Source organism: Rhineura floridana, chromosome 8, assembly GCF_030035675.1.
Source record: "Rhineura floridana isolate rRhiFlo1 chromosome 8, rRhiFlo1.hap2, whole genome shotgun sequence".
Taxonomy (NCBI): domain Eukaryota; kingdom Metazoa; phylum Chordata; class Lepidosauria; order Squamata; family Rhineuridae; genus Rhineura; species Rhineura floridana.
Window position 1 is genome coordinate 24068160 of NC_084487.1, and position 12290 is coordinate 24080449.

At 38.7% G+C, this 12290-nt stretch overlaps 1 protein-coding gene across 1 annotated transcript in view; it reads right to left on the reverse strand.

The window, feature by feature from the left end:
* CACNA1C (calcium voltage-gated channel subunit alpha1 C) overlaps positions 1–12290 on the reverse strand; it is a 722305-nt gene that overhangs the window by 128843 nt on the left and 581172 nt on the right. Inside the window, exons 20-21 of the mRNA XM_061638625.1 lie at positions 1406–1538; positions 769–898 (exon numbers count right to left, since the gene is read on the reverse strand). Coding sequence (XP_061494609.1) covers positions 769–898; positions 1406–1538 — 263 coding nt within the window. The remainder of the gene's footprint in view (positions 1–768; positions 899–1405; positions 1539–12290) is intronic.

Below are 12290 nucleotides of genomic sequence, written 5' to 3' on the forward strand. Positions count from 1 at the left end.
TTTCATTCATTTGTACTTCCTCTTTCTGTACTTCTGTTACAAATAAATTAAATATTAACTAGGTGAGTGGGTCAATAGGTGGCAAGATACATGACACAAATTCACCATTCAAAAGAAAAGAAAAAACTCTAAAAATGAAGGAAGCCGGGGAGAACAATAGCTAGGAAAGGAGACAGGAAGAGAAATTTGTACATACCAATCACAAAAATCCTTTTCTACCTGAAATCTCTGAAGTGGAAGGTTAACCAGGAACTGTGGTAGGCAGGTTATGAATGCCAATCTGGATGCACCCTTACAAACATGTAGTAAGTAGTGAAGGTTCTGCACTTAATAACATGGCTTCCAGTAACCAGAACATGAGTGCTTGGTAGCTTCACAACTTGCTATTCTCCTATAAGTAGACTTTCCTGCGCCTCCAGGCACTGCTTGCCCACCCAACAGCCATCTCTGTGCCATTTGTTTCTCTATTCATATCCTCTCTTGCCTTTTGCCACACAACCCTTGTCCAAATAAAATTCTGAATGCTGGAAGCCAAATAAAATGTCAAGTCAAAATGTGAGCGTGTACTTAAATTGTGCAATTCAATTTGAGTGTAGACATTAATTCTTGAATTTGGGGTGCAGACTGCTCTGGCTAATAGCAATATCTGTGCCGATATGAATTTAGTGCAGGCATGGGTGGGGGCTGGATGGATTTTCCTCATCTGACTGCTGAACATCGTTCAGAACAAGCTGCAGAGGAGCGAGGAAGGAAGGGTGGGAGACATACTTGATTCCGAACAGAGGAGTGACTGACAGGGTCCTCAGCTGCCAGAGAGATGCTGCTGAGTAAGATGAAAAAGAGGATCAGGTTGGTGAAAATGTTATCATTAACGATGCGGTGACAGTGGACCCGAAACCTACAAGGAAAAAGAGAGAGAGAGGAGACACAACCTTATCCTTCAGGCATCACTGAGAGAAATTAAAGATAAGGAATATTTAAGACCCAGCCCTGCTTCACAGGCCTAGTTTTCATGTCAGGTGCAAACTTGTGCCTGGACTATACCACTTCAGACTGTGGGTGGGTGGGGGGTTCACATGATGGAATGAATGGTCTTTCATACAACATATTCCCACCACACAAAAAACTAGCATGCCCTGCTCCTGTTTACTAGTGAGTTTGTTTTTTCTTTTCATATTTCCAAAATCTTCCTCATAATTTGCTTCTTATAAAAAGTCTTGAAGGCCAATATAAGTGACATACAATTCCCTACAACACTGGAAATTTCCAGTGGGTTTGCATAGAACAGATTTACTTAAAGACAAAACACACCACAAAACACAAGTTTTCCCAGACTTCCATACAAGCATGACATTAGATCAGTTGACTGGCAAAATGTAACAACAAAACAGCCACCTCAAAATACCTGTTGCTGGGGCCAAAAATGAAAAAAGCACTGGCTTCTGGCATTGGCACAGCTTTTTCCTTGAGGTGTAGTTCAGACATTGGGCGTGGACGAGGTCCAACAGGCATCTCAGGCTCTTCCTCTTCTTCCTCTCCTGAAAGGTGAAGTTTATATTTTTTATATGTTATTAATCAGAAATAGCTTTCTGGTTTGCCTTGTAAAATCTAGATGTTAGTTATGTTGTAGACTCTACAGAGTAGAGGAAATAATCAGGGAATGGGCATTTTCTATTGTCTGCATTGAGATGCTATGAAAACCTACCCTCGTGACATGACCGCTCCTTCTGGGAAGGAAGGGTGGGATACAAATTTAATACATAACTGAAATAAATAAATGACAGGATGAGAGGCAATGTTTAAGCCTTTATAACATGAGGAGCTTGGAAGATCTTACTTATTACATCACGGGTGAGGGACCTTTGTCAACCTAAGGGCTCAATTCCCTTCTGGGAAACAAAGGCTGCATATCGCTGCAGGTAGCCAGGACCACAGGCACAAGTAGGCAGAGCAACAAACGTGAATATCAGAAGTTGTGTTTCTACACACATGTTCACATGTCCCTCTCTATCCTCCAGTCATCCAATAATAAAACAAGAAGCATTATTAGATTTCAAGCACACATTCCAGCCAGGCAAAAATATTTGGGGTTTGAAATGGGGCCAGTGAGGGGTGTGGCCTAGAGAAAGTTCTGAAGGCCAGACAGAGAGGCCTGGGGGCTTCATTTGGCCCACATCTGATATTCCCTGCCCCTGTGCTGCACTGAAATTTGGAGTTCAGTAGAGTGTAGATAAATACCTCTGTATATACACAAGTCTCTGTATGCCTGTGTAACTAACTACTGGTGGAAGATGAGAGTTTGGTGTATGGATCAGACCTACTGGACACAAAACTAGTTCAACATAAGAATACCCACATGCACTTAATCTTCATGTTTCTTCTTTAGAATGATTGTTTAAAACCTCAGGTCTTTTTTTTAAGATTCTGAAAATGAAATTTCTGTATTTAGAGCTGGAAATTAAGTTCCCCACAGGTTAGACTAGGAGGTAGGCGGCATAGAGTCCCAGTCAATCCATGAGATCTCCCATTAAAAGGATCTCAGGTAGAAAAGCAGACTGTGCTAAACTACTTTTGGCTCTTATTCCTCATGTTCATATAGACAAATTCACAGATTAGTCTATCAGTAAATATTCCTCATGAGAAGCCAAATGGAGCCTCCATTGTTATTTTTTATTTCTAAAATATAATACACCCCCACCTAACCCAACATGTTTTCAGAAGAGCTTTCAAATTAACAGCAAGTAAAAATACAACATTCAGTAACATTAATAAATATCTAGCTTAAAATCACTAACAAAATCACCTAAACATACCCAGTTAGCAGACTCATACCCCATTACAGGTAACAACTTTGACAACCAAAAGCCCTCTTTAACAGTAAAGACTTAATATGTTTCCTCAATGACTAGAGAGAGTTAGCTAGGCAGGCCTCCCTCACAAGAGTACCACCACCACCAAAAAAAGGCAATAGTCCTGGTAACTTCTTACCAGTATCAAGAGCAACCCAAGTTATCTTCACTGGCAGATCTTTAAGTGCAAAGGGATTCAGGAAACATGTGAAGAGTGTTTCTTCAGATTTCTTTGAATTGCACCCGGACAGAAACTAACTGGTAAACAATCCAGGTTTTTAAGGATCAGTATTATATGTCCCTATGATGCGTACCAGTTAGGAGCCAAGCTGCTGCATTCTGGACTAGTCACAATTTCCAAATGCTTTTGAAAGGCAGCCCCATGTAAGGTCCCTTATACTAATGTAATCCTGGACTTCCGGGAAGGGTGACTTCGCTTGTGCCTGCTTTTTGAGACGAGCTCTCGTCTCAGAAGAAGCTTTTTCAGTTTTAAAATCAGTCAGAACGTTCTTTTTGACTGGTAAAGATTTTCTCCCGGGCAGGGAGAAACGTAGAGATTAACCACAAAAGCCTGTTTTTGTTGGGAGGACTGGATTTCATTAATTTATGAGAGAAGGTTCAGCCAGCAATGCCAGACGGACTTCCAACAAGCTCTAACTGATTAAGCGACACGTTTATCTTTTCTTCAAAGAAAAACGGACTTTAACAGGCAAGCATCCTTCTTTCTATTTTTTTTTCACTTGGTTTAAATCGTTGCAGCAAAAACAGATTTGTCAATGAATCAGCTATAAAGAATTTCTGGGTGAGTTATAACTCTTCTCTTTTATTCACGAAATTAAGGAGGAAAGAAATTGAAAAAGCCTATCTTTGTTTTTATTGCAAAAAGCTGGCTGGAAGTGCATTCTAAAGATACAAACGGAAGAGGGGTTTCTATTTCGAGGAGGGAAAAAAATAAATAAATTTGATTTATGAACTTTGGAGTATTATATGTCTGGGACTATTTTCTTTTTGGTCTATTTCATTTTGACGAATCTACTTGTTCACGACGCCACTAACTGTTTTGAAGCTGGGAACTAAATTAGTTTTGTATTCCTGAACATATAAGAGATAAGGCAGGCTGTACTGTCTACACTGTGATGTTATCAAGCCTGGAATATTAACCCAATTGTGGCTGAAATAATTTTTGTTTTTGTGGTTTTAAGAATGGCAATCAGGAAAGTGGCTGAGACCATGGAAGAAATTATGTTTCAGAAAATAATGGATGAGATTGAGATAACGAAACAAACCCTGAGACAGGGTAGACAGGAGATGAAAATTGAATTTGGCAAAATGACGCAGAAGCTTAAAGAAATAGGGGATCTTGTGAGAGAGGGGATTGATGAGATTAGAGATGAGAAAATAAAAATTAAAGGGTAGATACAAGCCCTGGAGATTGGAACAAATGTGGAATTGGAAAAAGATCTGGAGTTTATGGATATTAGAAACAAAGTTTACTGTTTGGAATTCAATGTTGTCTCTGAAGAAATTAATGAAGATATTAGAGATAAAGTTATCAATGTCTTGGATAATTTTTTGGACTGGAATGATGTGATGGAGTTTGACATAAAAAAAATCTATGGAATTAACTACAGATATGTGACAATGGAAAAATTCTTAAGAGATGAGCCAGTGCATTTTGTAAAAAAGAAGAACAGAGATATGACTTTACAACAATATTTCAGCAACATATTCAGAATTGATGGCAAGGAAATATTTGTGATAAAGGAAATTCCCATCAGACTCTTATTATATGACTATGGCTATGACAGCAAGATTAATATGGGATACTGATAATGGAAGAATGGGTACTGAAATTACTGGACTGAACAGGACTATTTTTTTTCCAATTAATTTTTATTCAAATTTTCAAAACCAAAACAATACAAAAAGAAAAAACACAAATCAATACAATAAAAAAGAATAAAAACTATTGACTTCCGATTTGTCATAGTTCAGCTATAAGTCTATAATATATAACAAGCCTGTCTCTTAATAGATTATAAAATCACCTTCCTTCAGCGGTTATCTTAGTTGGTATCAAATCTCATTAACATCATATCATTTTATTCTTCCACAAAAAGTCAAAGAGAAGTTTCCAATCCTTGAGATATATGTCCATCAATTTTTTTCTAGATAGACATGTCAATTAATCCAACTCATCAAGTCTACTAAGTCCAGTAATTTCAAATCGCTCTTCTTCCATTATCCATGTTGGTTCCATCTTCCATCTTTATGCACCCAATAATCTTGCTGTCATAGTCATATAATAAGAGTCTGATAAGAATTTCCTTTATCACAGATATTTCCTTGCCATCAATTCCGAACATATCACTGAAATATTGTTGCAAAGCCGCATCTCTGTTCCTCTTTTTTACAGAATACACTAGCACATCTCTTGAAGGTTTTTCCATTGACACAAAACAGGGATTAATTCTGTTAACTTTCTCCATTTCAAGTTCCATCCAATCCAGAAATTTTTTCAAACCGATATCTTTATCTCCAGTCTCTTCACCAATTCCTTCAGGGACAGTGCTGAGTTCCAAACAGTAATATTTGTCTCCAGGATCCATCACAGCCAGGAAATCCAATTTTTTTCCCAAGTCCATATTTAATCCAATCTCCATATTTTGAACCTTGCCTTTAATTTTTCTTTCATCCTTTTTTGGTTTTCCAGATCTATCTTTATTCTCCTTTCTCATAGAATCCTGGATTTCTTTCAGCTCCTGCCTCATTTCGTCAAATTCAATTCTCAACGCTTGTCTATTATTTCTCAGTTCTTGTTTTATTAACTTAATCCCATTCATTATTTTCTGAAACATATCTAAAGATAAAGTCCCTTCTTGTACATCCATGATCTTCTTAATTGTCATTCTTAAAACCAAAGGAACAAAACTCCTTCAATTTTCAATGTCCCAAGCAAAGAGCAGTTTATTTCTTTATCCAGTTACAAAGGAGTTAATCTTTCAAACCAACTGACGTACATTCTAGACAGCACGGATTTCCTTATCTCTTATATGCCCAGAAGTGCAAAAACAGCTTTAGTTCACAGCGTCCAAATAACTAGTAGCAGAAAGAATGAGCAGATTCGTCAAAAAAAAGAGACCGGAAAAAATAGTCCCAGACATATATTACACAAAAGTCTTATAAATCAAAAAATTACCCAATCAGAAACCCCTCATCCGTTGTAATCTTTATAATGCTAATTTCCATGCCAGCTTTTTGCAATAAAAAAAAGATAGGCTATTTTTATTATCTTCCCCCTTAGTTCCGTGAGTAAAAGAGAAGGTTTTGACTCACCCAGGTTTTCTTAATTGCTGGTTCTTTGACAAATCTCTTTAACTGTATAGATAACAAAATAATGATCATAGACAGGAGAATGCTTGCCTGTTAAGCCGTTTTTCTTTGAAGAAAAAAAAAACGGCTCACTTATTCAGCTGAGCTAGCTAGAAATCCTAGCTCCGTCCGAGCTGCTGGAAGACCTTCTTTCACAGACAATTCTAATGAATTCCAGTCTCCAACAAACACAACAAAGCTGTGTGGGAAATCTCACGTTTCTTCCTTATCCGGAACAAATTATCCCCACTCAAAAAAAGCCCTTTTGACTGGATTTAAAACTGAAAAAGTTTCATCCAAGACGGGAGCCCGTCTCAGAGGCAGCACAGGCGGAGGGATCCTCCTGGGAAGTCTGGACTGAACAGGACTATTGAAGATGGAAGATGGAATTAATATTGATAATGGAAGAATGGCTATTGAAATTATTGGATCTAACAGGTTTGATGAGATGGATCAATCTATATGTTTATTTGGACTATGGCTATGACAACAAGATTATTATGGGATACTGATAATGGAAGAATGGCTACTGAAATTACTGGACTTAACAGGATTATTGAAGATGGAAGATGGAATTAACATTGATAATGAAAGAATGGCTATTGAAATTATTGGACCTAACAGATTTGAACGAGATGGATTAATCGACAGGTTTATTTGGAGAAAAATTGAAAGATATCTCTCTCAAGGAACTGAAACCTCTCTTTGACTTTTTGTGGAAAGAATAAAGTAATGTTTATGAGATTTGATGATTAATTAAGATAACTACTGGAGGAAAGTGATTTTATAATATAATTTAGGAGACAGGATTGTTATATATTGTAGACTTATAACTGATCTGCGACAAATCGGAAGTCAACATTTTATTTTATTGTTTAATTATTTTTGTTTTGTTTTGTTTTTTGTCTTTGAAAATTTGAATAAAAATTAATGATAAAAAAAAACTAATGTAATCCTGAGGTTATCAGGTCATGTGTCATGCCAATCCTTGTCATGAAGAAAGGGGCTGCAGCTGGTGCATTAAGCAGTACTGGAAGATGATACTCTTGGCCACAGATATCATTCAGGGGATCATTCAGGGTCAACTGGATTGCTGACCCACAGTGCCAATTTTAGGTTTGTGGGGTTCTTGGGCAAGATGTTCTTAGTGACCCCCTCAGTCTGCTCACCTATTTCTCCTTGCCAAAGTTGTCACTGCCTATTAGTATGTCTCTCCCTCTGGACCCAATCCACATCACCTCCCAGGGAGAGAAGATAAAGCAAGTGGAGGTCAATGCTTCTTCTACTCCTCATTTGCTCTACTGGCTCATTTGCTCAGAAAGTATAAGTAAACAGGCAACAATAGCCAGGAAGAGGAGCAGAGCCAGGAGGACCTACAGATTGGCCATGCCCCCCTGCCAAGCTATGGGTTTTGGCAGCAGTCCAAAATTGCTAACACCCTGGCCTGCCCACAAATATGATCTTATCTGGATTGTTGGATACAGAGGGACAAATTGCAGGACACTGGCTATTATATCTTATCCCATGAGCTTTCTACAACACGTAGCTGGAGACTCAGTGCTGGACTAGATGAAACTTTGGCCTGATCCAGTGAGGCAATTTTATTATTAAGCTGGTTAGGGACCCTGAGAGTTTTCTCTGTTTCCTTGTAGTATACGATTTGGTGTATATGCTCTCTGATTGCAGCATGCTGTGAATGGGGAGAGTTATGTTAGTGGTGCCCCATGGCTCGGATGCACAGCTTGCATCCAGCAGGAGTCGTGTGTTCACTATTGTAGGCTGAGATCAGACCCTGTTAACTTTCTTATTTCAGCAGGCATTTAAAGTAGGTTTTCGGATTTTATGGTTAGTTTTGTTGTTGTTGTTATGTGCCTTCAAGTCGATTACGACTTATGGCGACCCTATGAATCAGCGACCTCCAGTAGCATCTGTAATGAACCATCCTGTTCAGATCTTGTAAGGTCAGGTCTGTGGCTTCCTTGATGGAATCAATCCATCTCTTGTTTGGTCTTCCTCTTTTTCTACTCCCTTCTGTTTTTCCCAGCATTATGGTCTTTTCTAGTGAATCATGTCTTCTCATTAAGTGTCCAAAGTATGATAACCTCAGTTTCATGATTTTAGTTTCTAGTGATAGTTCTGGTTTAATTTGTTCTGACACCCAATTATTTGTCTTTTTCGCGGTCCTTGGTTTCCGCAAAGCTCTCCTCCAACACCACATTTCAAATGCGTTGATTTTTCTCTTATTGCTTTTTTCACTGTCCAACTTTCACATCCATACATAAAGATCAGGAATACCATGGTCTGAATGATCTTGACTTTAGTGTTCAGTGATACATCTTTGCATTTGAGGACCTTTTCTAGTTCTCTCATAGCTTCCCTCCCCAGTCCTAGCCTTCTTCTAATTTCTTGACTATTGTCTCCATTTTGGTTAATGACTGTGCCGAGGTATTGATAATCCTTGACAAGCTCAATGTCCTCATTGTCAACTTTAAAGCTACATAAATCTTCTGTTGTCATTACTTTAGTCTTTTTGACGTTCAGCTGTATTCCTGCTTTTGTGCTTTCCTCTTTAACTTTCATCAGCATTCGTTTCATATCATTACTGGTATCTGCTAGTAGTATGGTATCGTCTGCATATCTTAAATTATTAATATTTCCCCTCCAATTTTCACACCTCCTTCATCTTGGTCCAATCCTGCTTTCCTTATGATATGTTCTGCATATAGATTAAACAAATAGGGTGATAAAATACACCTCTGTCTCACACCCTTTCCAATTAGGAACCAATCGGTTTCTCCATGTTCTGTCCTTACAGTAGCCTCTTGTCCAGAGTATAGGTTGCGCATCAGGAGAATCAGATGCTGTGGCACCCCCATTTCTTTTAAAGCATTCCATAGTTTTTCATCATCTACACAGTCAAAGGCTTTGCTGTAATCTATAAAGCACAGGGTAATTTTATTCTGAAATTCCTTGGTCCATTCCATTACCCAGCGTATGTTTCTGATATGATCTCTGGTACCTCTTCCCTTTCTAAATCCAGCTTGGACATCTGGCATTTCTCGCTCCATATATGGTAAGAGCCTTTGTTGTAGAATCCTGAGCATTACTTTACTTGCATGGGATATTAAGGCAATAGTTCAATAATTACTGCATTTCCTGGGGTCACCTTTCTTTGGAATTGGGATGTATATTGAACGCTTCCAGTCTGTGGGCCATTGTTTAGTTTTCCATATTTCTTGACAATTTTTTGTCAAAATTTGGACAGATTCATTCTCAGTAGCTTGTAGCAACTGTACTGGTATGCCATCTGTTCCTGGTGATTTGTTTCTTCCAAGTATTTTAAGAGCAGCTTTCACCTCACATTCTACAATTTCTGGTTCTTCATCATACGGTTCCTCCATGAATGAATCTGTCATCCTGGCATCTCTTTTATAGAGTTCTTCAGTGTATTGCTTCCATCTTCCTTTTATTTCATCTCGGTCAGTCAGTGTGTTCCCCTGTTGATTATTCAACATCCCGACTCTTGGTTTAAATTTCCCTTTCATTTCTCTAATCTTTTGGAATAGGGCTCATGTTCTTCCCTTTTTGCTGTCCTCTTCTATTTCTATACAGTAACTATTGTAATAGTTCTCTTTGTCCCTAAATACTAGTCGCTGTATTGTTGCATTTAGGGTTCTGACTGTGTTTCTGTCTCCTTTTTGTTTTTGCTATGGTTAGTTTTAACTAATTTATATCTTAATTGTATATTTTCATACTGTACACCACTTAGAGACGATGGTGTTAAGTGGTATATAACAACAACAACAATTAATAATAGTGTTAAAGGTGCTTCTGGGCAAATTAGAAATTGATTTCTTCCACCTCTGTGAATCCATATACACTGGATAGAGCTAAGACTTGATATGGTCCCATCCCCCTACCCCCCAGACATGGATAGTGCACAGAACACCCCCCAGGAATGGACACTTTTCCCCAAGAAGAGATGGAAATAAATTATTGGAATTGTTGCTTGTTTAGAATTCAGGCAAGACAGAAGAATTAAAGGCTAAAAGCTCTTGAACCAAGTTCTTAAAAATGAGAGCTCCAGGCACTGTGGAGATCTATGACTACCCCTCAAGGAAGAACATTCAAGAAGGGGCCTTGGGGATACTGGAAAGATTTGAAAGAATACTTTGAGGATTTCAGGCACCTTCAGAAGGCTAATGTGTTTGTGCACTGAATAATAATAAGATGCTTAAAAACATACACACACATAATCCACAGGTAGCACAGTTAGCTAGATAAACAGAAAGCTGAAAGAGAATACAAACCAATCTCTGTGTTTAATAGTTCACATTGACATCCTGCCAACAATCCTCAAAGCAAACTTCCCTGGACTCCCTCCTTATTTCCGTAGCAAGTCTGTGTTCATATCTTGCCTCTCCCTTTAAAGCCAAGTCTTTCTAAATGTTAGATGTGGATAAATCAGCTCATCTCTGAATCTCAGATATCCAGTAATTGAAAAGAAAAGCTCCCTTTTAGATGCACAGTGCTAGTGGAAAGAGGTGGAATTCACATTTCCTCTCATACTGCAATACGGTGGATGAAATGCTGTCATGCTATGGCAGTGGTGTAGATTTATGGGACAGGAAGGGACCACAAGATCCAACCCTTATCCTATGGCAGAGTTCTATCACACGCAAGACCAATCCCCATATTAGCCACAGGGAAAGAGCAGGAGGAAGCAACTGTACACAAACCCTGCTCAGCCTGGAACCTACTCTCTCTCTCATGATTCCTGTCTGTTAAATATATATATATATATAAATACAGTTGCCTTCCTCAAATAAAGGGCAACAAAGGAAAGGCTGTAAAGTACTTTCCAATAAATTTGTCTAATAATGATGACAGTGATATCGATGAAGCATTTTTAAAATTTGCTTGTGTTCTGATTTTGTCTTCCAGATTTTTGCATCATTTTTGGCTTTTTTTCTCATCTGGTGTAGTTAAAGAGCTTAAAACTCTTTTGTCTGCCTGTAAACTATATTGTAAAATTAGCACTCTGTCTACTCTCATTGAATACATCAACATCACAATTCTCCTGCATAACAGAAGCTTGTCAGTGTGGCTGATCTCTTTAGTGGCAGTTGCGAGCAGCAGGAGGCAGGTTGGAGAGTTGCATAATGAGTGCCTGGAGGGTCTGCTGCTGGGGGACCCTTGAAGCAGCATTGCAGTCTGAAGACGAGACATAAAAGGTATCACAAAGAAGATTAATGTGAAAACTGGGGCAGAGTGAGCTTATAAAAGACTAAGTGGAGTGCATGATGGGTCTGGACCTGCACGACCTCATCCCTGTACTGGAAGTGTGATAAGTAGGTGCTGATAAGTTGCAAGGGGAGAAAGTGATAGGCAAGCAGCAGCTACCATACACAGCTCATCTGTAGCTGCAGCTGTGGCTGCATATATCCCCAAAGTTCAGAGAGAATATGTCATAAATGTAGCCAGTGAGATAAATGCCTGCTCCATTCCTGCTAGATTCTCAGTGGTGAAGTCAGATGCAAGCAAGGCCATAGCGCCTTATGTTCAGAGCTGGCAGTCTAGAGAAAGGCAGGTATTGATCTCGTAGATAGTTGAGCCTGGAAACTGGCAGGCAGTCTTGCAGGTGGGTGGAAAATCTGACATGAGCAGTCTGGAGCTGTTCAGTCTATATCTGAGCAATGAACTAGACAGAGGAACCAGAGTCAGAAGCTTGTTAAGACTAAGTCAAATAGTCCCTTGTGTTATCTGCTCTCTGCTGAGTTGGTGAGTTGCAATACCACCTTCAAACTATCTGCTGTGGGGACTGAAACACTACAATGGGAGAAACTGACAGGCAAGCTAGCACCTCCCTTATCTAGCAAGCTATTGCACTGGTGCAGAAAGCCACATGTTAGAGGTTGTATTACAAAGGGTCTTAGCTCAAGATCTCCCTGCACATTATTGTTTAGTTTAATTATATCTTGCCTTTAAGAACAACTTCTCCCAATGAAGTTTAACAAATAAAAGAATCAAAACAACAATAAAATTACAATAAAACAAATATCAGTTAAA